Source organism: Enoplosus armatus, chromosome 5, assembly GCF_043641665.1.
Source record: "Enoplosus armatus isolate fEnoArm2 chromosome 5, fEnoArm2.hap1, whole genome shotgun sequence".
In the NCBI taxonomy this organism is placed as follows: Eukaryota; Metazoa; Chordata; class Actinopteri; order Centrarchiformes; family Enoplosidae; genus Enoplosus; species Enoplosus armatus.
The window spans coordinates 12,664,407-12,691,293 of NC_092184.1; the positions used below are offsets into that span (position 1 = coordinate 12,664,407).

General features: G+C 40.8%; 1 protein-coding gene across 3 annotated transcripts; it reads left to right on the forward strand.

Moving 5' to 3' along the window:
• The first annotated feature begins 13,389 nt into the window (after window positions 1–13,389).
• igsf10 (immunoglobulin superfamily, member 10) lies at window positions 13,390–26,006 on the forward strand. Of its 3 annotated transcripts, XM_070906398.1 has the most exons (12): window positions 13,390–13,592; window positions 15,342–15,471; window positions 15,724–16,114; window positions 16,753–17,526; window positions 17,748–18,801; window positions 18,886–19,013; window positions 19,068–19,643; window positions 19,791–21,135; window positions 21,214–21,422; window positions 21,969–22,872; window positions 24,007–24,373; window positions 24,456–26,006. In XM_070906398.1, exons 1-12 carry the CDS (start codon window positions 13,390–13,392, stop codon window positions 26,004–26,006), a joined length of 7,632 nt encoding a protein of 2,543 aa, XP_070762499.1. The 3 variants fall into 3 exon arrangements, with proteins under 3 accessions (XP_070762499.1, XP_070762496.1, XP_070762498.1); XM_070906395.1 differs by having other exon boundaries at window positions 17,748–19,643; window positions 19,773–19,817; window positions 19,899–21,422; XM_070906397.1 differs by having other exon boundaries at window positions 17,748–18,830; window positions 18,918–19,643; window positions 19,773–21,422.
• Window positions 26,007–26,887: the final 881 nt, after the last annotated feature.

Below are 26,887 nucleotides of genomic sequence, written 5' to 3' on the forward strand. Positions count from 1 at the left end.
AAATGTACTATGAGCAGTAAAACATGGTTAGGAAACGGTGCCACGGTAACAGTCTGTGGTAGACGTGGCTCATATGTTCATCTTTACTGAAGCATTCAACAAACTGTTGCTTTTCCAGATTACTGTTACCAGTTTTATCATGTAAATACATTGTCTGTTTCAGCTGTGTTTATAATACGTCATGCCTTGTATTGTTTTCCCAGAGATGACCATGTAAATAAAAAGCAATTCAAACTTAGATTGCGAGTTATTAACCTTCTTTGAAAACAGATGTTGTATGTGATGGAGGAGACAGGCTTGAAAAATGCAGTGACACACAGACTGGTCACCATTAATGACTATACCACACCATGTTGTAACATATAGTTTTCCCCCTTGACACCTCTGATTAACCTTTAAAATGTCCAGTTTAAATGTTGCTTCCTACTCAGTAGCTGGACCTCCACAGTCTGGTTCTCTGTCTGAGTTGAGCAGATGGAAAAACCAGAGTCTCGATACCGGAGAGCTGAGACTAATCGGATCAGACACACCTACTTGTGTAACACAACTGTAGCTATTGATGGCATAGTCACTCCTTAGCTTGTTCATTTTGCTGTGATTTTCAGGTTATTTTTATTTCCTTTTAATAAAACATTTTACAGAATTACTCAAATCATGGTAGAGTATAAGCAGAGTGCTGTATACTGTATACACTCTGCAAAAACACAAGCAATGTAATTTGATAGATCCAGGATTCCAGAGTACGCTTAAAATGTGCTATAGCAGTGCCTCAGGGCCACAGTTGACTAGCTCATACAAGCCACAACAGAGGAGATGAATCAGAGAATCACTCCCTTGAGACAAGTTACCATCCTCTCTGCTCACGCTACATGGAAAGATAAACAGGACACATTGAACCTCATTACTCATCAGGTTTTAACAACAAATCGCATCCAGACAAAAGGATGTTCAGTTCAGCGTTACTATAGCTCTACACCTCACAAACTTTAACAAAAAGCATACAAATAGATACGTACAGTATGTAAAGCATTTCTTAAATTATTGAGGATCTAATAAGACTTGCAGCCCTGTAGACTTCTCACTATAGGCAAACTATCTTACATTTCAGCCCCAACAGAAAAGGTTAGAGATATTGAGTAAGTAAACCAAAACCACTCAATAATTTTACATGAAAGATATTCCTTATATTCCTGTTTAGACTGTGCAGTTGCTTTTGCAATCCTTGATCTCCAAAGCCGTGGGTAACCCAGTTTAAGGCTCAGGAGGTAAAGGATCTCCAATATTTCAAGTCAAAACATGATGCAACCTCCATGCAGGTTTTATTGAGACCACTGAGACTGCTCTGATGAGATTACTGGTTGCTGCTCTCAAACCCGCAGGTTGTTTTTCTTTTCTTTTTTCTTCTGTTTTGCCTTTTTCCTCTTTAATCTACTAAGCATGTCTAGGTCAGGTGCAGTATAATATTTTCATTTTCCATCATCTGAAATGGACCCCAAACTGATAATAATAATAAGTCAAGAAAGAGGAGGTTTTGTCCTTCTGATATGAGGGTTTGCTGTCTTTTCTGTCTTTTCAATGCAGCATTGTGATTTACCGACCCATCTGAAGATCTGAACGGACAGACACTGTTTTAATGTCCAGTAAGAAATAAGGTCATAGAGGATAACAGGCTGACTCATCTCTTCCTGCTTGGGACTTCTGCGCCTTTTAAATCTAAAGTTTTCTGGACGGGTGATAGTAAGACTTGTAAAGCACTCAGATTTGTTCCTGTGACAGAAAACTTGGCCAGCATCGAGGACACAGAGAAACTGGAAGGCCTACTGGGTCTGACTGAGATCACTGAGCCACATGTTGGATTTTGATGGACCTTTGGCATCATCTGAGACACTGTGAGATCATTACATTGACTGTGGAAGAATAATTTAATTCACAGGTCCCTCATACACAGACAATATTTTAGCAGTCTTACTTGGGAACTTTGCAAGGAGTCAGCACTAAATTAACATTACAGCTTTATTTCGTAGAGGCTGTGAATTGAATAATGGCAACTTTGGTCAGTCATTTTTGACCTATTTTTGTTAAATGTATTTAAACAACATTGTGAGATAGAATCTTCCTGAATTTCATTATGTTGCCTGTTCACATAATTTAAATAATTTCTTTTGTTTTCGCAGCTGGATGGTAGCATTTCAGCAAATGTTTAAAAGAGTTCTAACTAGGTCATTCAAGAAGCCACTGAAAAAACATTAATCATAAATCACCCGAATGTTAAATAACATAACATTTCAGCTGCCTTAGACAGGCTTGTCCGATGTTTTAATTTCAATGTCTGATGATGCTTATTTATTTAATTCTTGTAGTGTATTGTCATACAATCATGAAATTGCTTACGAAAGTCTAGTGCATCTCAAGTTTTTTTTATCTCGTCTAAAAGCAGGGGCTTAAATCTAAATTGTGACACTGGAGGAAGGACAATTGGCCTGGGAACGAACGACAAATCTACGAGCTCATGTTTTATTTGCTCTGGCAGATGCGTCTGGTCCCCCTCCCATTCAGACAGATTTCTAGCAGACCTGGGGTTTGATATGAGGACTGTACAAAGGAGCGCCACTGGTAGCCTACAGAATGGATGCTAATAAAAAAGTTATTCAAGCCCATGCTATTCTCAAAGTTTAAATATATCACATTTAAGAAGCAGGAGTTTAATCGTTTAACACCACTTTACAACATGCTTACCTCTATAATAGGTAAGCTGTGTCGATGTGGATATTCTGATCCGACTTGCAGTTGGCGGATTTGGGCACAACTACAGCGCTACGTCACACGCTTTGTTGTTCTGATTGGTTGTAGGTCTATCCAATTGCGTCCAGAGGCATTTTGGTCTGTGCCCCTCGGAAATCGAAAATGAACTGAGAACTGATGTCAGGCTTAAAGACAAGTACAGTACATTACTCAGGTCAGGTGTACACATTCGGACAAGGAATAAGCAGTGGAATCAGCAGACAATCAGGGAATTGGCAACAGGTAGGCAAACAAATAAAGTGACAGTAATAGCGAGAATGCTAATGTGATTTAGACGATCTGGCAAGAAGTGGAAGGAATATACACAGGATGCAAAATGAGTCGTTGAGTAGAAGCCAATGAGTTGGTGAGTTCCAACTTGTTGATGTTTATTATTCAGCCTGGCCATCAAATGCTCAAAATACCACTCATCAAAATTACAATCCTGCCATTCTCCTTTGTCACTTTCGCCTGCTGCATCATTTTATGTGACATCATGTTTGTTTGCATATGCACTGCAAAAATGGATTAGGTTTCATTCCTGGAATCCATTCAATGGTTAGTGCTACAAGAGAGATCAGTCACATAACTTCTGTCATGACAGCCTACAATTTATGCCGGTCAGGAAGTGCACATCTCTCTTGTTATTCCATTAGCACTGAAATGATTATAGCAATAGAATTGTTGCCACACATTTCCTTTTCAACATAATATGCACCCTGTTGCACTCTTTTAATTATTTACTTTACTTTTAAGTTCCCTAAATTCGTATACATGTTCTTACACATTTCAGTCATGGTCTTAATTTCATGCAATTGAGAAACTGAGAGCTGTTTTGCATTAATGACATTCTCCTTCAATGAATTAACTGACACATGTGTGTTCAATGTGGCGCTTTTATGTATGTGCAGATGAAAGAGAAGGAAGACAAATAGAGGAGGACATACAGGGCTACCAGAAGGACCTTGATATCCTCTAATGGCTCTAATGGAATGTTTTTATTGGGGCCATTAGGGCCCAAAGGACCACTAGGCATGAAAATAAATTGGTATAAAAAAGGTAGCAGGGGATGCTTTCATTTTCATGGTCCTGGGTCACCCAGCCCATGTTCTGGAGCATTAGATCAAAAACATATGTTGTCATGTTTTCTTTGTGTTCGGTTAATGAGGCCTATAGCTGTAACCTCTGGAATCACTGGGAGCTACAGCAGCTCAACTTGTCAGGAAGCTCAGAGCACAGCGGGGGCTTGGTGCTTCTGTACGTCACAATCCCTCAGCTCTAACAATAAGAGGCAGGTAATGTGCACCGCTGAGTCCTGCTACACCAGCCAGATCACAAGCTTGTGACATTCTTTCTCCTGTGTATTACTTGCTCTTCTTCCTAAATATGTGACCTATTTTTGTAACCTCACACTGACTGTAGAAAGGTAAAACATACTGTATATACTACAGATAGGGCAACCTCTTTCTCTGTAGGATCATTGCATAGAAATTAGTAGTGTGTATTAAAATTATGTTTTTGAAAGCAGGTTTTTCTTACTATTAGTGCAATTTACTGATTATTCTGTCTTGCTTATGATAATGATAATACTAGATAATACTAGTAAACAATGTTATGCCACAGAATTGCACGCTTGTTATAACATTGTAATTTTACAGCCAAAAAGATTTGCAACTTGTTTCACTGCATGTCTTTTGAGAGTGTGTGTTTTGGTCGTCTTTCCACAATTACACCCAAGCTAGAAACCAGAACACAACATAAACACACTTTGTATCCACCTGTGTGACCAAGAATTAAACAATCTGGAGTACCAGACTGGTTGAGACCATTCAATCCGCTGCAGAGAGCAGGGTGCAATACAGTAAAAGGTTTGTGGCACTGCTGAAATGGGTTACCATGGTAATCTAATCACTGCAATCAGAAGGATAAACAAAGCAGTAAACACATGAGTTTACAACTCTCTAGAATGACACTATGTATTCCTGGCAAGTTTATACATACCAGAATGAGGTCAGACACATTCACATGCACTAACACGCTTGTGCATACAACTGCACATCAACCAATTGCCACATACACACGCCACAGACACAAATATAACAGGCTTCTTTCAAAAGTCCCAAACAACAACATCAAAATGATTAAAGGGGATGGTGTGGCAGACTAGGACATTTTGACCAAGGGCAAAAACAACTGTCAGAAACAAAAATGAAGTGAAGTAGGTGAATGGAAAATATAAAAGAGTTGCTGATCTGCTTTCTTCCCCCTGCAGTAAAAATAACTCATAGTTGATCAGAAACTGACTCACAAGTTCCAGGCGGCAGTAAAGGAGGGATACATGAAAAAAGACTGGGTGAAAAGAGGGGAAAAATAACAAATGGTTTACTACGGGAGCAGCTCCAGGAGTTTCATCCTTGCACTCCTTCACTGTGTCCCACTGTGTTAGAAGAGAGAAAGCTGGAGCACTATTTATGAGCTGGATCTAAAGAAGATATGCACAGATCAGCATAAATGTGCCAAAAATACACACAAAGTAGTCGGTGCATTACAGCTGAAGGCTCAAGTGTCTGCATATGTTCAATCATATTGTACACACACAAGTTATGATCGTTTATCGAGAATTTCAGGTTATTGTGCCTTGTGTGTTGTGCACATACACAACACACAACACAAATGAATCTGTGAGGAGATGTATTGTGTTTCTCATTATCACACTACACATGACAAATGAAGCAAACGTGTCAGATCTAAAACCTCAGTTCATCGCTCCAATGTGAAACGTCAAATGTCAAATCTTGGGCACTTACAGCAGTTACAATATAATACGCTTCTCAGTTTTACAAGTAGAAACAGCTGACACTGGTCTTAGACCTTGGAAGGTAAATTGATAGTTTAGCAACGCATACCAGGAAAAAAGTATTGTTTACGTCTTCCTGTGTTGTTTAAAGCAGCGAGCTGAATTCGTGAGAAAACACAGAATGGCCTCTAGTTTGACAAAAGTAGAGATAAATATTTTTATGGGGAGCAAATGGTTGTTGACAGACCACAGTATTATTAGTAAAGCCAGCCAGCAGTAACAAGTTCATTGATAAAGGTGGAACTAATTAAAAACAGCCATGCCAGTTACTGACACTTTAAAGTTTATCACAGCTTCAAACATCAGATTCAAATAAGTAGCATTTTCAGTTAACCATCAAGATCCATCAGCCTTCACCCCCATGTGTAAACAACAAAGTGCTGCGACATCATTGGCAGATAGCCCCAGTTTTCTAACATTCAAATTTAATTTCATCATTGGCAACAATACATTTCTCAATACAATGTATTTCTCCAGATTTAATCAACATTTTCCAGTTCTATTCCCTGTTGCTGTAACTCTATTGTTTGTTTCAATCAATGTATGCGTGTGGAAAAAGTACACATAACACATGCCTGGACAGATAAATACACATACAAGTATACACGCACACATGCAAACTGTAATTAGTCCACTGACTGCTGCTTCCTGTCTACACTGCGGACTCATTGCCAGAGTTGGGTAAGGGATATTAGAAATATGACAAAGTTCAGCAGAGTTCAGTAGAGCACTCTCCTCAGAGAGCAACTAATTTAATTCACCCCCACACAGTGAAGCAAAAGCCTGTTCAATTCAAAAAGACATAGACAACTGAAGCCAGTGACGAATTCAAACAGAGCCAAACAGAGTTTTGCCAAAGCTGTATAGAAACATGATGGAGAGGGAACTAAGAGGATATAAATTACTTTTGTCGTTCTCACTCTAACCTCTGTTCTTTGGTTTATTCAGAAAGCCAAAATCCAAGCATCTGGCTTTGTTTTGTCTTAGTCTTGAAGACTAATCTGCTCAATACTCACTGGCCCTCAAACACTCACATTACAATCATTACAATGACAACATCCTGCTGGTCTCAGAGCTGGAAAACAAAGATCCATCATAAACTCATTGTGCAGCCCGCTCAGAATCTCAAGCATTTGCTTGCTATTATGAGCATCCTCCATGTAGCCAAAACTCTTTTCACCATCACTGTGATTTACATGCTCGCTGACACAGACGACAGTCAATGACATGTTCGTAAATCAGCGATGACTAGGTCAATGCCAAACAGCCTGGTGGATTTTGAGGATGATATTTCTTGGTAAAAATATCACCAAATTCCAAACTCTACCTATGGCTCAGCTGAAAGCCCTCAGTTAGACATAAGCTGTAAAAGTGTCTCCATACCCTGCATGACATACCGCAGAACTATGGTCCAATTCCACAAATCCCCAATTTATGAGTCCATCATAAAAAAATAAAACTCATACAGTGAATACAAAATGAAAAAAAGTCTTAAACATGAAAACCATGTGATATACGGTAATCCTGCAGTGAGGTATTTATTGATGAAGGAATGGATACACATAAAAAGATAAATGGAGATAATGGATAATCAATAGATCAATAGACTCAATCATCAAGCAATCACTACAATGTATGAGTGAAATTCTTGTGAGAAAGTTCTTTTGGAAATGAACTTGTTGTCATATACCCAAAATACAAAATGAGCCAGCAGCTTCCTCAAGCGTTGGATTGTGTTTCACACTTCAAAGCCAACTTCACTTGAACAGTCAGAGGCTAAAAGACACATCACTCTCCATATATATATATATATATATATATATATATATCCTCACATGTACGTACACATAAACACACGTGATCATGCACAAGCATACACACACACACACACACACACACACACACACACAAGAGGAATAAGAATGTGTTGACTGTTACAGACTATTTATGTGAGCAGATGTCATGTTTAAAGCTCCAGGAGGCGTCACAACGCATCCATGCACAAACACGTTTGAGGTCTTGGTATTCAGGGTGGCAAGTTGATAAATGTTAAGCGAAATTTCAAGTAAAAGCACAGCCTTTGATACAAAGGTACACAAAATTGTAGCCCTCAGCATTACAATTCAAATCTCAGAAGTGGAAAACTGAAATAACTCAAGGATTGATTGACAAACAGGGTTTTGACATACAACGCTAGACTACAATATATCTAGGTTACTACTGTAATTATATTTGTGGATATATAAACTGTTATATAACTGCTTATTAACACTGCTACTGTAGTGCCATTAATATACATCACATTTTAAACAAAATGGCATAAATTATGCATGAATTTACAACTAGAACATGGTCTTTACTTTCCTGCAAAATGTCCATAGCAACCCAGTTTGTAACAAGAAGTGAAGCATTAAGAAACTTGATTCTTTGTCAATTTGTTATGCTGGTACACTGGTACACATCTCAATTACATCTCATAGAAGTGGAACTTATTCAAACAAAACAAGTGAGGCATTAAATAGACACGCTAACAGAAGGCCTTTTCCACAAAAGTCATCACACATGGTTCTGATCAAAGCATCTGAAGTCAGCTGAGAGCAGAGGCTTAAGCTCTCTAACAAAAGGTCAGTGTCGTACAGATAGAGGTCCGGGGGGCAGGCTGTCTACAAGTTAGAGATGCTTGCAAATAACCAAACGATTGTTACGTTGATTCCCAACTGACCAGCTCACTGGAGACTGCAAGCAGCGCAAGACAGACAGACAAAGAATTTAGTATTTGAATAGTAATTATTGTACTTAACTATCAAAGCCTTTTTATACCAAACTGAAGTTCACTTTCCCTGTACTGTAGAGTGACTTTTGAATCTGTAATGGTAACATCCATTGAAAATTGTGAGTAGGGATATAAAAATAATTTAACTTTTCATATAACAGTCTTTTATTGTGAAATAAGTTCTTAATCATTATCTGATACAAGGATGCCATCACAAATTTGGGATATGTAATGGAAAAGTAATATGACTGTTTGTCAATAAATAATATGGGGCATATGTTTTTGAAGTGAGTAATAAGTAAAAAAAATCATCCTTTGTTTGTAACGAACCCAATGTTGAAACCAAATTCCAGTGACCTTGTTTAATGTGGCAAGACTTTTCATCTCATCATCAATCTTGGCACCATGAGCAGCATTAATCGTGTTGTAAGAGATGTTTTACAAAACCAAAATGGGCAAGATAAGAAAAAAAAAACAAGTACACAACATATCTTTGACTGAGCTAGGTATATTCTGAGCTGCTGTAGTCTCACACAATAGCCGCCATGCCATGTCATGACCCTAAAAAGCCAAAGGTCACATCAGACTCACGACAGACAGCTGTTAACGTGTGTGACTAATGTCAGATTGATCAGACGTGTCAAGAGAACTGGGCTCCTTTTCATCAGTATTGTTGAGAGTCCATGAAACCTGAGTCAAAGCGTGTGCAGGAGTGAAGTCACTGAACTGAATTCCAGGAACAAGATATCTTTAAATCTCACACACACTACTCTGCACCACTATAACACAGACAGAGCGTATTTGATTTCATTGCAAACATAAACACATACAGTACTTTCTTGTGTCATCAAGAATCATTACATCAGTTTAAGACTTCATATCATCCCTAAGGACAACAAGGATCTGCAACCACATTATTGATCTGTGACACATGGCTACAACCACAAACAAGACACTCGTGTCCACACTATTCAACTATATATAACTACAACTATAGCTCAGGTTACTTGGGATGTCAAAGAAGATCAGAACAGAGGAATCAGATGTAATGTGTGAGGGGAGTCAGAGAGATAGAAAATTTTGATTAAAGCTGAAAACTATTGACTATTGGAAAAGACTAAACACCCCATGTCTAAAGTCTATTTCCATCAACATACACTATTCTTTTAGTCTTGACAGTTTGAGAGGAGCACATATTGAACTCAATAAATACAGACGACAACACATCACACAAACATTCTTACATGTGACTCCACCAAAACAGAAATTGACATTCATCAAAAACAGCTCATCTTGCTAATTCATGCTGCAATTTGTGCAGAAAAGATGAGATAGTGGATGGACAGCTCCCAGCCCATGCTGGTCTGGAATGGTCGACTGAACAGTTGAGAAACCACATTGTAACAGCCAGAGCTGATCCTGCTGGCCAGTTCTCCTACATCTTTCATGGTACAAGGTAAAAGTAAAGAAAAATGTCTTGGCAATCTGTCCACAAATTGCTGGCCTATGTTTCCTTGGTTTGCATTTTGTAATCCAACTCCCCAAATGTGGGTTTGCAAAACAATAAATCTTTTCTTCCTCCCCTTATCGTATATACAAAGAGGTAATCTCTGTTTGTTTACCACTCTGTGAAACATGCTGCTGGCGCCAGCACACCTAAAAACTGATGTTTAGACACAAACACTACAATGACACTGAAGTTTAGATAGACTTCTTAATCAAAAGAGCCACAGCATCACGTCAAATTAAACTTGAACCATGTGCCAGCTGATATAGAGAGAAATTTATTTCTAGTGTAAATTACAAATACCTGTAGTAGGTGTCTTATTAGAAAAATTAAGAAATGTAAAGGATATTACTGTAACACAAGAAACAAAAGAACATAAAATGTGCTGAATTATCAAGAGAAAATTCCACACATGAAGAAAAACATGTCAAGGACGTTGAAACAGCGTCTCATGTAAGCCGATATTTTTTCCAAACCACACTATTCCTGTCATTCACCTCCCAGAGAGGTGGGCCCCCAGTCATAACCAACAGTGAGTGTGAGGAGCGGCGGCCAATGCTGTATGTGTCTACAGATTCCTCAGAGCCTACCAGCAAGCTGTGACTTTTAACAGCCGACCGGTTCCCCCACACTTCCTTTAGCCCACACGGAGAGAAGAGAGAAGAAGAGAGAAATATCAGTTTATTATTTCCCAGTGAGGGGATAAACTGTGTTTGCAAACATAAGGAATTTCCTTAAATCAAACAACATGCTGCAGAATCAAAGTCATTTAAAAACCACCAGGAATCCCAACTTTACCCCAAGAACATTTGAAGTATTGTAGCTTGAAGAATAATACAGCTGCCCATGTAGTACTCCATCATCTGGACTACATTAAAGCCATTAAAAACAGTTTCCTTGGCAAGAAAAACGATGGACCAGAATCAACTTTGTGATCAGCAGAATCACAAACAAACAAATCATATTATACTGGCCACATAAATAAGCACATGCAAACACACACACACACACACACACACACACACACACACAACTTGTTGCAAGCTATGCTCTTCCCACCATCACCTCTTCTCAACCCTCTAAGCTTCCTGTCACTCCAATTTGCCAACTCTAAGAATATGTTTAACTCTTCAGTTATACTGATGACTTGGATCAAGTTATAATTAACTCTAATATGTGCCTTTCTGGGGGAAGAAATACTGCTCTGTTAGCAGATTAAATCCACTTTGATTGGGGTTTAAAAATAGGCATTAAATCATGCATAAGAGAGGAGAATAGAGAATCACTAACACCAACTGTTATGAGAGTTGGTAATGTGTGGCTGTCAACAAGAAGCCTCTGACAGTATAGGCTTATTAGTCCTCCCTCATCACTGTTGGTAAATCAAGTGTAACACATTGAAGAACGTCTCAGTGACTAGTGCATTGCTCTTCATTTACAGTAACAACAGCTAGAGCAAACCAATTATACTTCCTGGTTTGTGGGTGTGATACTTGACATATTGAATCAAAAAATCTGATGTAGTTGTTATGGAGGAAGTGAAGAGAAGAGTTGTTGTTATCCACATGCGTTGGTGTGTTGTCCAGATGTTCAAGTAAACAACACAAGCAATAGAACATGCCAACCTTGCCTGTGACCTGAAGTAATTGATGAAAGGGATCCCCACAAACCCTCATTCCATGCAAATTACTAGTCCACTAACACATTTGAAATGAGGTTATCTGATCTCTTCGTTTATTCCTCTGTGGTTCGGGTATGACTGAGAGGTTATACTGTAGTCATTAACAGTCATCTGTGTAACTAAAGACAGTGCACATTCTAAAAATCTCCCCTCTGCAAATGTGGCTACATGAGCAATGGTATGTGTGTGTGTGTTTGGTTGGTCACATATATTATTATATCTAAAAGTGCAGGAAAATACAGGTCCAATTTAAAGGTACATTCCGAATCAGAATCAGAATCAGAAATACTTTATTGATACCCGGGGGAAATTACACAATTCTCTGATAATGATAATAATATGATGCTATAATAAAATAACGTACTTTTAAAGAATTTGAAGGAAAAGTTTACGCCTCTAAATATGCTGATTCGTGGGCACAGAGGGACTCAACAAAACAGTGAAAAAAATTAGATTTTGGAAAAAAAAAAAAAAGAAACTGCCCCCACATACCTTGAATGATGGTTGGTTTGTTTTTAATCACAAGCAAAAACACTCATATAAAAACAAAGAATCCAAATGGCCCAAAGAAGAAAGTAAAAAGCTTATTGAGTTAATCTTTAACGAATTTGTCCTTGACCATCGTGACTGAATGGTGCTTTCATCTGACACAAGAGTTTACAAAATAGTCGATGGCGCAATTTGTCATACCATGTCCACATTTAATCACGTGCCATTTATCATCATAATAGAAAGCCAAGATCAATCAAAAAAATTTAAAAATATTCAGGAACTATATCTAATGTCTAATAAATCACATCAGGGAAGCATTTAGATTCTTCTTCTAAACTGTGCTTCTGTGCAAAACAATTTGATGACCTACTTTTAAAACTTAATCACATAAGTCAAATATTATTGTCTTGGCAGCAATTAATAATTCCACTCTTGTCTCCAGCAATTCAGTTGAGGACGAATTTTGTGTTTTTGATGGCGTTGAATAGTCTATCAGATGCGTGGCATTTCCAGCAGACCACTTCCCTGAGTATTACACGGTTGCAGTTACTCACTGCAGGAGATTGGGGGGGGGGGGGGGGGGGCGGAGGAGACCAAAGTGTGCGCTCAGCAGCAGGCGCTCGCACAGAAATGACTCCCGTCCCTCTGCGCCTCAGACACAGTGGACTCATCTGAGGAATCACACTGGAGAACCACGGAACCTGAATGTGGACCTTTAACTCCTTCATCACACTCTCTCAAGTTTTCTACAGGTGTTGAAGTGCGGTGAGAGAAACTGCCGATAATTCACGTTTTCTTCTTGGGTAAAATGTGTTATCTGCTATCTGCTGTTATCTAGTTGTTACAATTGTATATATTTATATTGAGTATATTTATCATCTTTGCATGAGATTTTGAATGTGATATTTTTTGTTTGACTTTATTACCATGCTAATCATGTGTGCTCTTATCAAAAATATGCTCCTCTTTCCATAATGGCTATAAATAATAATATAGAAATAGGCAAACAATTACGGACACGAGTTGTAAAAGGTTGAGTGATGCAAATTTCGTTTTAAGCTAAATCGAAAAAAATGTTGTACTGATGTTGCCTTCATCGGTTTTATCCGATAATCCAACTTTTTATGACTTTGTTTGTTCTATTTATCTATCTATCACTGTTACTCCTACTTGGAGTGACGCTTCAACACGCTGTGCCTCTCTCTCCAGGTGGGTTTCATTAATGCTCCAGGACAAAGTCTAGCCCCCCCACCCCCCCACCCCTTATCTGTGCGGCTGAAGCCCCATCCCCGTGCACAATGAGTGTGTGTGCGTGCAGCGCTTCATACCTGCGGAGGTGGCTGCTCAAGGCTCTGCTTTTCTTGGCTGCTGTGCTGCCGACGAGCGGTGACTGCCCCAAATCATGCGCCTGCTATGTTCCCACTGAAGTGCACTGCACCTTCAGATACCTGACCGCAATACCTGATCACATCCAGCCAGCTGTGGAAAGAATTAACCTAGGGTGAGTTTTCGCTTTCTTTCCAGCTTTTAGCAGATTGGAGAACTGCAGATACTCTGGGGGAAGAAGTATTTTATTGATTGATTTAAACCACAGACTGTATAAATTTGAATAACATTACAAACTAATGTTAGCTACTGCCTTGTCAGAGTTTAAACTAACGTAATAAGCTATACACCATCACTGGTAGTAAAAGAAGACAAAAAGAAAATAAAAATTCATTTTTCGTTCATAATATACTACAGTATATGAATATTACAGTAGCTGACGTTAGCATACCTGAAATTGCGATTTCGTGAGGTAAACAAGCTAGCATTAACGTTAGTTTAGGCTTAAATTGGTAATATGGGAACATTAGCCAGTGTCAGCTACAGTTAAGAGCTATCTTAACTATCTACCAAGACAACTTTTAGCTATAATGCACATTTTACAGCAACTACCAGCCAGCTCCTAAATTTTAGATTCTCAGCTTCTGGTGCAGCAACATCAGCCTCCTGGTCGACTTCCCGTTGCCAAGGAAGAGCTAAACTCCCGCCCTGTCCTGTAGCTACTAGCTAGCTTCTGTGTTAATCGCCTGCAGAAATCTGAAACATGGTGCTGGAGTTGGGTGTCTCTTCCTCCTCAATGCGAATGAACACAAAAAATGTACTCCCCCTATGGGGCTGTCCTCAAGGTAAACGTTATTAAACTACCTTACCTATACATTAACTGATGGTGGTGAAGGAGGTGTGCCATTAAGTTCGTTGCATTGCTGCCTCAGATTGCCACTTCAGGTATTTTTAATCATTGTGCCTGATTAGACCTCTTCTTAAGGTGTGGTCAGACCAGAACAGAATATTTTCACTGCAGACATTTTGACATGTCATGGCAGGATTAGCACAGGTGTAATTAATAACATTAATTATGGCTGCATTCCATTCAGGAGTGTCAATTCTAAGGCCCTGCCATTGTGCATGCTGGCTCAGTTGTTACCTGTTAGGGAGGGAAAACTTGGACCATTCATTTTTATTTGTCCATTAATTGTGGTGACTTTGCATAATTCCCAAAGAAGCCCCGCCCATGTTAAACCTGAGGAGAGGTCTAATGAGCCAGTTCAACTCAAAACAACTGTTTGGGAGTGCGGGACATTTAACTGAAGTATCTCCATAGTCCTCTTGGATGTTGGAAAAAAATCACTTGTATTCACTGTCTTCCAACAAAAAAAATATGTACTTTACTCCACATACACACCACAAGTGTGTGGTGCAGTAAGAGATGATCAAACTATTGACAGTGATAAAAAACAAAACTATAAGGCATTTTTCATTAAGATACTATGATAATAGCTTGCTGCATACTAATAATAATGGATATTGTCTCAAAAGTTTAGTCAGTCCTTAGTCAAAAAATGATAGTGTTTACTAACTTCCTGTCAAAGGGAATGTAAAACATTTGCTTAGCTGGAATGGGTAACAAGTATTAATCCCAGTACTGATACCCAGTATGCCAATATTAAAGGCAATACACCCTCATGATTCACCTCCACAGGTGTTTTCACTTATTTGTCTGATTAGACCTATTCTCATGACTGACTAGACATGTACAAACGGTGCTTAGATGACATCTCAACCTGAGCTGAGGTCTAATCTGGAGGAGTAATTGAAAACACTTAAATTACTATTTTCATTGTTCATTCACTTCCATAAAATACTACTGTATGTGGTACATTTGAGCTGATAAGCTGACGTCCCTTCGTCATTTCTCTGCTTTCAGGTACAACAGTATAACCATCTTGAGTGAAAATGATCTCTCAGGACTTGAGAACTTAGAGCTGTTGATGCTCCATAGCAACACTATTCACAGTATTGAAGACAGAGCGTTCCAAGACCTCAAGTCCTTACAGGTAAAATCATGTGTCTGTCAGTCTCTTGTGAACAGAGTACAGACCTGTCTCGTAATATTGTAATGCAAGTTCACTGTACTGGAATATCAAAAGCTTACAGTGGTGTGACAAGCATGCCACCATGATATGTTTTAGGTTGATGCTTGTACATGATGACACACAAATATCAAGAATGTATAATATTGTAATTTCATCCCAACATAAACAGATAAACAGACTATTGTCTCCAACTTTTCAATTATGTTCTCACAGGTCCTGAAGATGTCCTTTAATAAAGTAAAGGAAATCAACAAAGACACATTCAAAGGCCTGGACAGTCTGCTGAGACTCCACATGGACCATAACCACATTGAGTTCATCAGCCCAGAGGCTTTCTACGGCCTAACCAAGCTACAGTTGGTCCATCTGGAGGGTAACCACCTCCAGCAGCTCCACCCAGACACATTCATCACACTGAGACACAGCCAGGTGTTCAAGGTTTCCTCAGTAAGAAACATCCACCTGTCAGACAACCTCCTCACCACTCTGCCTGCAGATATTTTCTCAGGCTGCAGCCAGTTAGAAAACCTCTTCCTCCATGGCAACCCATGGACATGTGATTGCCGTATGAAGTGGTTCTCAGTGTGGGCACAGAGGAAGACAGGTGAGGAGTGTGTGTTTACTTTGTCTGAAAGCATTTAGAGAGGTGTAAGGTTGTAACACATTTATTTCAAGGGAAGAGAACCCCTTCTTTCTCCACGAAGGAATATTTCTTAATCAAAACATTTTCCCTTACATATCTACAAAAAACCTTGATCTAAACATTTGTGAACCCAAATTTGCCAGCAGCTTTAATAAGACACATCTGGTTAAGTTGCTAACTGCATTAGTATTTTAATAGATTATTCTACTCAGACTTTTAAAGTATGTTTTTCAGTATGTTTTTTTCTCCTGAAAACTAATAGTGCATGGGATTGTATCCAAAGCAAGAAAGAATATCCAAGGGAAACATATAAATCTTTGCAGAGACATCACTGGAGGCAGAGATCATATCTTCTTCTCATCATGAGGGCTACAGAAAACTCTGAACACATAGAAGAACAAAAGTTATACCTTTTACTCATGACTAGTGTAAAAGTCAACTCATAAATTACAATTCTGTATGGTGATGATTATCTTTTCTGGTTCACAAGTTTTACTTATCAGTTTTGGTTTGGCTGGCCCACAATGTGGAAACTGTAAATGTTCTTTTCTTACATGCAACCAACTAACCGCTTCACGGCTTGATTTAAATGTTTCCAGGGGTGCTGAAATGCAAACGAGACAGGAGATATCCGAGAGGCCAGCTGTGTCCTGTTTGTGAAACTCCTGCCCTTTACCACAACGAACCTATATCCCTTCTCCCCAGTGATGCCTTCACTTGTACAAAACCCTGGATCCAACCCCATTTAAAGCAGAAAAACATCAGCCTGGATGAGGGGGACTTTACTCCAGTTTCCCCCAAGGACTTCATTGCCCCATTAGGCTCCATACAAATGAACCTGACTGACCAGTTTCACAGTGATGCCAGTCTATCCTGCACGGTCCAGAGGCCCTCTGTTTTCGAGAACCTGACACAAACCTTGGAGGAGGAGGAGGAGGAGGGAAACAATGTCACCATGCTTACTGTTGGCATAACTACATATTTGGTGTGTAATATTGACTATGAACACATACAGCAGCTGTGGCAGATCCTAGCCACCTACAGTGACTCTCCCATGAGACTGGAGAGAGGCTTAATGCTGGCCAGAAGCCCAGAAATGGTGTACAGGTATAGTCAGATGAAAACGGAGGTGGGAAAGGAAGGAATTCACACAAACATTGAGGCTGAGATTAAAGCCTCCCCTGCATGGTTGATGCAGGGAGAGGTGAGCTTCCAGCTTGACCGCACTACTACTACTTTCTCTACTCTGCACATTAAGTACCAGTCTGCTGTCAACCTACGTGTGGAAAACACATCACCTAAGAGGGACCGCTATTCCTGGACCATGATCAAGCGAGATAATCAAACCAAGACTGAGCACACTGTACTTACAGGTGGGAGTTAGAGATTAATGTTTAATAAACTAGCTGATAGCTGATACCCTTCACTTCAGTCTACATCTGCCTATAATTAAACTATTAACTGATGCATTTCAATTGCCAAAACATTGAGCATTGTAGAGAAATTCAGAACTCAAAAGACTAAAATGTCTTATATTTTTAAATATGAAAGCAATAATTACTATAATAAAATATTTGTTTTGTTTTTAACATAGGTGGTGTGGCACAGTTGAGCTGTCAAATACGGGGTGAGCCAAAGCCTTTGTTGGAGTGGATTTTACCTGACGGAAGTAAGGTCAGAGCTCCTTACTCCAGTGAGGACAGGAGGATCATAATCACTGCTGAAGGGAAGCTCACTCTACGGGGTGCAGAGGCCTCTGACACAGGCCTCTACCGGTGCATCGCCACAAACTACCTGGATGCAGATATCCTCATCTTTCGAGTGACAGTTCTGTCCCCTGATGTGGAAGAGGTTGAGGTCAACAGTGTCCAACTCTCAAGGCCACTGGGTGAAAATTTGGTCTTTGACTGTAGCTCCTCAGGGAGTCCTGAGGCCTCGTCCCAGTGGATACTCCCTGACCACTCAGTACTGGACAAGTCTCAGGGGAACAGGAAAATGTATAAGAATGGAACCTTGCTGATTCAGGGTCTCACAGCAAGGGACAGGGGCTTTTATAGGTGTTTGGTTGCTAATCACCTTGGAGTTGACCTTCTTGTGTCTCAGGTGACAGTGACCGAAGAAAGGTCTGAGACAGTAACAGTTTTGGACAGTGAGGGATCAGGGATGGAAATGGAGGATAAGGTTGACCCTAGCTTGGCTGAAAACACAGTCACTTTCAATGAGATCCCGTCTTCCAGTCCCTCTGACAGAACTAGTCAGGAATCCAGAACCATCACCTCAGATCGACCTTACCCCAGACTCAGGTCACAGGGTAGAGGAAGTGCTGGAGGTAGACTGGGACAGAGAAGGAGAGGGCTAGTAAGCAACAGGCGGATCTGGAGTAGCAGGGTCTTTGATAAAGCTTCCAGGAAAGTGGACCCACAGAAATTTGCTGAACTTATGAAAAGGGCTCAAGATGGACCAAGAATAAAAACTGGCACAGAGAAAGAGAGCATGAAATATGAAGACTCAAACACTGGTCTTTCTGGTGACGATGAAATTGGCTCTGGTGAGGATCATAATGAAGATCATCTCATCATTGTGCCAAGGCCAAGGAGAGTCAAACCAACGTCACAGAAAGGTAGACTATTTGGGCAAGAGAACAGGCAGCTTGAAACTATAACATCCAAACAGACAGGTCAGGGTAGTAATGTAGCAACAACAGGGGCACATCAAATTGTTGGCATGGAAACCACAGTCAGCAATCACATTGATTTAAGTCAAGTGACAGAAAATACGAACACAGCAACAACAGAGTCATATATGCAGTCAGATTCTACACCAATCAAGTCCACATTCACACACTATCCAAAAGAAAGGAGTGGAAGTCAAAGTGATGCAGTTACACCATATAACACAATTTCACACAACACAGGCCTTTCTAGTTTTCATGAGATCACTGAATTTTATGCCATGGAAAGAACTACCATGCCAGACTCAAACAGGCGCCCAGTCACTCTCCGATTTACTATTACAGACACATCTCAAGAAACTCAGCTCCAGTTCTCAGGAGAACAACCAGCAGAGCCAGAGACGTCCACGGGGGCGGGGCTCTCATTTACCACAGACACTAATGTCACTCCAATGAGGGATGGCCCAGGCCCTGTGGAGCTAGTCGTTCACACATCCACAGACCCAGAAAGCCAGACAACATTCACAGCCATCACCACCACAGAGAGACAGCAAGATGAGATAACCTTCCATACCACCCAAACAATCAAATCCCCACGCATGCCTGCAGGATCCACCATCATCTCCCGGCAGCAGATCCATATCATCCCACACAAGAACAGCAGAGGAGGGGGGCGCAGGAGGACCTTTCAAGGCCGCAGGAGGATCATTAAACCCAACAGGATCACTGACATACAGTCCTTCATCAATAAACTTCAACAGCCCTCATTGAAGAAGGAAGGGAATGCCACGTTGCCATATAGAATTGAGCTGACCACAGGTAAGAAACCTTGTTTTGTTGCTTCATTGTTCAGTTTGTGCTTCTTTTTAACTACTGCCAACATAGTGTGTGCTTCTTTAGCCAATATTCTGTGTATCTGTGTTTCTTTTTCCTTATTTTTTCCCTCAGACTGTGAATGCGATGAAGACAAAAAGAAGACATCATCCACTGATCTGCAGGTGGTCAAACCAACAAGTTCTTCCAGTTCATCTTCATACAGAACAGAGAGACCTGCCTCTATGCAAAAAACTGTCGCCTCTACCACAAACTATTACATTACTTCAAATACCCCCTTTACCCACACAGAGTCAAGGCCAGAGGTTTCCAGTGGCTACATAACCTCTGCTGATGCCCCTGAGTTTGACCCTACGTTTGATCCATTTTTGACCACAAATAAAGAACCGTCAATCTCCACCACAGCCACTACCACTACAATTGCCTCTAAGGTTATTCGTGGAAGAATTCCATGGAACAGGCTGTTTGGAGGCAGAGAGAGGGAAAAGATACTGGGCAGGCTAAAGAGGCCATTCATCACCCAAAAAACGTCAACTACAGCTGAAACTACAACAGTAACCCCAATCACATCCCCCGCTGCTATGCCCACCACCGCCGCAAACACACTGACTGAACCTGAGACTCTGTCTCCATCCAGACACACAGGGAACAAAGAGGGCTCATTAAATGATGACTATGGAGATGTGTCCTCTGCAGATTTTGAGTTCACAACATTGGGACCCAGCTTTCACCATCTAACTACTACCAACCCATCCTATTATTCCAAGTCTGCCACCACTGCTGAAACACCACCAGAATCACAGACTCTACCATCCCCACCTACTGTCAAACCACCTTCAAGGGAAAATCCTGATGAAACCATATCATCTGGGTCCGGGGGACTACCTGATAATTTGTATGTAATCAGACAGAAACCTGGTGGGACAAGAGGACGGCAAGGACGGAGAAGAAGGCCATTTAGGGGCAGGAGACCCTTCAAGAAACCTGCAATCATTAAATCACACTCTGCTACCACAACTGAGGCTTTAACTACAGTGGTAACAACTATGGAAACTACAATGGATACAACCACACTACCACAATGGACTGCTTCACTCTACAAGCCCCTGTACACACCATTTAGGAAAGAGGACAGAACCGCAATAGCTGTTTCCACTGACCAAACATCAAAGGAGGTGACTGATTTTTATGAGGAATTTGACTGGAGGATATCTAGCAGTTTACCAGGCTATACTTCAACCAAGGCACCTTTGATCCCTTCAACCACATTTACCCCCACCACCATATTCATGCCAGCTACCACAAAAGGGCCTTACACAACAGCTCGGCCCAGAGTCCACAGCAACATCAGACCGCCAACACAGAGGAACAATGGTCACACCTCTCGTAGACCACCATTGAGGAGAATAAGACCAACTGTGCAGAGCAGTGGTGCCAGAGATAGTGTAGATAAAGGCCTTACCTTTGACACAATGACCATCCTTACAGCTGAACAAGGATACACCAACACCCCTGCCCCATTCAACAACATAGACCCACACAATGCCATCTCTGGTGTTTATAGTCATGCCACTGGCAATGAAGCTACAAGTGCCAATATTGCTGGCTTTGAACCCACTACAAAGGGTATGACAACCAAACCTAAGATAGTTGGGGGCAATGCAGCCAGCTTCACCGTGTTATCCAACTCAGATGCTTTCCTGCCTTGTGAGGCTGTTGGAAACCCTCAACCAGCTATAACCTGGAAACGCTCCACCAGCACAGGTACAAAAACAATTTCAGTAATTGTTATCATTTAGAAAAATAAAACATCTAGAAAAGGTTCAGGTTTTGGTTAAAAGTACTTAAAAAGCCATGTGAAAATATTCTTTATTTTCAGGTGCAGCTGTATATGAAGAATGTCTAGGAATGATATTGCGAAGTAAATGAAAATCAGTGAGGCAACCCTAATATTTTTCAGATTTCAGAGAGCACCATGTTGTTGATTGTTTAAGTTGACAAAGGGGTTCTGAAGTACTATATTTGGTCGTTAAAATAATTATGTATACTCCTGGTCTGTTATTATGAACTTATGGTGTTTATTGTGTTTGTTTATATGGCATTTTAATAACCTGACAACAGCATTAACAAAAACAGCAAAATGAACAAAAAAAATACAAATAAGTATAGGGGAGGAAGTGAGTTTTAAGAAGTAACCCAAAGTAACACTACAGTTGATGTTTTTCCAATTGTTTTGAATCTGTATTTGTGTTTTTGGATGTTTTTAAGCTGAATGTTTCTTAGAAAAAATTATCTTTCTCTCTCCCTCAGGAAGCACCGTTACAATTAAGGGGAGGATGGGCAAGTTTGAGGTGTTGAGCAATGGCACGCTGTCGATCCAGAATGCCAACATTAAGGACCGTGGGCAGTACCTCTGTCTAGCTGAGAATGATCATGGATCAGATAAACTTCTTGTCACCCTCTCTGTGGTGGCCTACCCCTCACGCATCCTGGAGCCCAAAATGCGTGAGATAAAGTCTCATGCAGGAAATACTGTGGAGATGAAATGTAATGCAGAGGGTCGGCCAACACCCATGATATCCTGGATCCTGGCCAACCGAACCCAGGTCAGGGGTCAAAACACAGAGAAGGGAAGGGTATCAGTATCTGCTGAAGGGACTCTGGTCATTGAGCGGGTGTCTGTTTATGACAGAGGTCATTACAAATGCATCGCCAGTAACCCAGCTGGAGCTGATACTGCTACAGTCCGACTGCAGGTTGTGGCAGCTCCCCCAGGCATTGTGGAGGAGAAACGGCAGCAGGTGAAAGCTGGTGTAAGTCAAAAGGTGTGGCTACCCTGCACTGGTCAAGGCAGCCCTCAGCCTACTATTCACTGGGTCATCCATGATGGGTCAGTGATACGATCTAACAGACCTACCAGTAACGCACGGATATCAGTGTATGTGAATGGAACCCTCCACATTAAGGATGTGACTCCAGCAGACAGCGGGAAGTATGAATGTATTGCTACCAGCTCTACTGGCTCAGAGAGAAGGGTGGTGACTCTGACAGTGGAGAGGCAAGAGTCTGCACCTCAAATAGTGGAGACATCCCATCGCGTGACAGAGTTGTTCTTCGGGGATCAGCTGAGACTAAACTGTTCAGCTACAGGAGACCCTAAACCCAGGATCATCTGGAGGCTGCCCTCTAAAGCTGTGGTGGACCAGTGGCACAGGTAAAAATGCCTTGATCAAATCAAAAACATTTCTTAACAGTTTTAAGGCCATGCAGAACTTGAAAAAAAGAAGCTTTATGGTTTTCAGAGGTGTACTTCTTCACTTAAGGATTTAGTAATCTCCATTCATGTACTAAGCACCTAAAGTCTAGGGATTTGCAAATCTAACTTGAATTGGAAACAGGCACACTTGGACAATAGCTGAGCTCTTCAGCACAGCTTGAGGATACTATAAAAAAGATATTAAGGGATTATTCTATGAAATAGTTCTGCTTTCATCTTAAAATGTTTGTCAAAGGTTTCCGCATTTCCTCATTTTTGGTCTCCTGCATTGATCTAAAGTACAGGATAATCATCACCAATGTTAGTCTTTCTCCTTTCAAATGTATAATTAACTTTATTATTAACCAGAAAACTCAAATGTTGATAAGCTAAATAGTAAAAAAAAAATGAAACTCGCACAATAGCTTTTAGACCTCAGATGTACTGGGGTGACAAGGCAAGCCATATTTGTTCTGAAGCAGTTTCAGTGCCATTTGCATAAATACTGAATATGCTTAAACTGTAAATATTTGCTAAAACAGTACAGGTCACATTAAAGAAACAGGAGAGCGCCATAAGAATATTGGGATAATAACAGTATATACTATATCTGTAAACAATTTATATGGCCTCTCTCTATGCATGCAACATCAGAGAGAAAGCAGTTGAGGAAAGAAGTAGAATGCTTGTTATTTTCAAGAAACTCATGACAATGCAGTGCTAGTGTTTTTTCAATTCATTGCCAAGGCTCACTGATCAGTATATAAAATCTTCAACTTGAATTTATGTACATGTTTGGTAAAAGTAGTCGACTTAGTTTTCTGCTGTTACTGTTATATGTCATTTTTAACTTTTTTGAAATTTGCATTAGTGTTTTTTTTGTTTTTTTCCTGTCAATGTATTTGAATACAGTAACATAAAAATTCTTCTAAATACTAGTTTTACAACAGTACAGTAACTCATACAATCTCTATATTATATGTGCCATTTGTACTTGTACTGCACTGAAGTAAATGGCGCTCATTTTATTTGATCAGGCTTTATTGTCCTCCCCAAATACTAAGCCTAATTTTCTGTCATGTGTTTCTCCAGGATGGGCAGCAGAATTCAGGTCCTGGATAATGGTACTCTTATTGTTAACACTGTGAGTGATAAAGATGCAGGAGACTATCTCTGTGTGGCACGAAGCAAAATTGCTGATGATCTCCAACTCATGAGGGTCAGTGTGTCAATGAAGCCAGCTAAGATAGAGCCTAAGCTCTACGGAAAGAAGCAGGTACCCTATGGTAATGACTTTAAGGTTGACTGTAAGGCCTCAGGAGCACCAAAGCCAGAGATCTCCTGGGGTCTACCAGACGGTACAGTGGTGAACAGCGCTCTTCAATCTGATGCCAGCAGTGGAGTAGGACGAGCACGGCGCTATACACTTTTTGACAATGGAACTCTCTACCTAAACCAGGTATGCAATGGCATGTTGTCTTCAACCATGAAACATAAAAACCTTTTCAAAAGATTTAAATCTCTGTTTCATGCTTCCCCAGGTTGGTATGTCAGAGGAAGGGGACTACACCTGCTATGCTGAAAACCAGGTGGGCAAAGATGAGATGCATGTACATATCAGCGTGGTGACTGCTGCCCCCAGGATACGTCCACCCAGCCAGACCTATGCCAGGGTGACGCCTGGAGGGAACATCCGCTTTGATTGTGAAGCACTTGGGGAACCCAAACCGAAGATCCTGTGGATGCTGCCAACCAACGATGTAATTGCAGCATCTAATGAACGTTACCTAATGCATGTCAACGGCTCTCTGGATATCAGGGACGTGAAGCTTATCGATGCTGGGGAATATGTTTGTATGGCTCGCAACCCTGCTGGAGAAAATAGAAAAGTCTACAAGCTTGATATAGAAGGGAATCCACCAGTGATCAATGGCTACCGGCAGAACAGGACCGTAATCAAAGATGTAGCTGCTAAATTCTCCAGGAAATTAATAGACTGTAAGGCTGAGGGCGATCCCACCCCTAGTATCACTTGGATTATGCCTGATAACATCTTTCTGACAGCACCATACTTTGGCAGCAGGATTAATGTCCACCATAATGGGACATTAGAGTTTCGTAACGTGCGGCCAACTGATACAGCAGAGTTCATTTGCATGGCGAGGAATGATGGAGGAGAGGCAGTAATGGTGGTGCAGCTGGAGGTGACCAGTATGCTCCGAAGGCCGATCTTCAAGAACCCCTTCAACGAACGTATTGTGTCTCGGATTGGGAAAACCACAGTTCTGAACTGCTCTGCTGATGGACACCCAATGCCGGAGATCATTTGGACTTTGCCAAATGGAACACGGTTTACTGGTGAACCCAACCATGGCTCTCACCACCACCTAGGCAAGGATGGGACTTTAGTCATCTATAGCCCTCGTAAAGAGGATGCTGGGAAGTACCGCTGCGGTGCCAGGAATTTCATGGGCTACATAGAGAAGCTAATCATTTTGGATGTTGGGCAGAAACCTTACATCCTGACAAGGCCTAGGGGCATCATACGCAGTGTGTCTGGAGAACCTCTCTTCCTTCACTGTTTATCTGATGGAAGTCCCAGACCCAGAATCTACTGGACCATTCCCGGTGGCCACACTCTTACTCGGCCTCAAGTCCTTGGGCGCTACCAGTTACTGGAGAATGGTACTTTGGTTATTCAGGATACTACTCTCCACGACAGAGGGAACTACATCTGCAGGGCTCAGAACAATGCTGGGGAGGCTGTGCTCACTGTCCCTGTTATAATCATTGCCTACCCTCCACGGATCACTACAGGGCCACCTCCTAGTGTGAAAGCAGTGACCGGGACACCTATCCAGCTCAACTGTGCCGCTATTGGGATCCCCAAGCCAGAGATCACCTGGGAGCTGCCCGATCGTTCAGTTCTGTCAGCGGCAGACCAGGGCCGGCCTATGGGTAGCGAACTGCTTCACCCTCAGGGCACACTTATCATTCAGAGGCCCACAGCTTCAGACTCTGGCACATACAAGTGCTTGGCCAAGAACCACCTGGGTACAGACTCAAAGGCCACATATGTACATGTACTGTGAGAAAAAGACAAGACTGAGGGCATATCTGAATGTAAACATTAACACAGTCAGTGTCTGAGGTGCAGTACATATTTTCTCACATGGATATGTAAGGATCATGGCTTGTGGAATATTATTCATAAAGTGACAAATGTGGATAAAAAAATAAACAGAGCACACGAAGAGAAAGGAAATAGACATTTTAAAGGGGAAAAAATGTTTTCTTTACTAGAAAACCCCGCCTGGAGCGAGAAAGTTGTTATTGTAACTTTGGAAGGGGGGCCTGGAAATTCATAGATGGTTCTCATTTGGGGTGGTTCTCATGGGAGCAAAAGGGCCAATGCGTCAAACAGTGAGATTTCTCTGACCAGGTATTGCTGGCCACACATAGGGACACTATTACAGCACATATAGACATACTATACAGAGAGGGAGAAATGTGTAACCGATTGAAAGAAAGAAAAAAAGGCTCCCAAAAGGGTTTAAATTCCTATTAGACATTTGCCAGAATTTGTTGTTGTCATGAAAAGAGTTGAAGTCTAACACGAACTTTTTAAAATATGTCATTTAACAGCAAATGAAAAAGACAGCAGGATGAGTATATAGTAAAATATCTTTCAAGAGCAATTCATTGAATTTCACAGTGGAAGAAAATAGGTTTATTGAAAAAATAAATGTGGCTTGTTTTACACTGGATGCATATCAGCATGGACAGGACAGTGCTTTCATATTCAGTGCTTCTATTTTGATTATAGTTTAAAGCAGATTCTTTTATGTCTATCTGCAGTGCAGTTCATTGTTCAAATACAAAAACACACTATCAGTCAATTGTGTTGTACACAAGAGTTTACAGTAATGTTATACATTATGCTAATCTGTAATAATACAGTATATATATCTAT

Excerpts from the sequence above, each read along its gene's own strand:
- igsf10 (XM_070906395.1), top strand. The coding sequence starts at position 13,390 with ATGAGTGTGTGTGCGTGCAGCGCTTCATACCTGCGGAGGTGGCTGCTC. Across the intron at positions 22,873-24,006 it reads GTGGTGGACCAGTGGCACAG|GATGGGCAGCAGAATTCAGG; the intron begins GTAAAAATGCCT and ends GTGTTTCTCCAG. Across the intron at positions 24,374-24,455 it reads GAACTCTCTACCTAAACCAG|GTTGGTATGTCAGAGGAAGG; the intron begins GTATGCAATGGC and ends ATGCTTCCCCAG.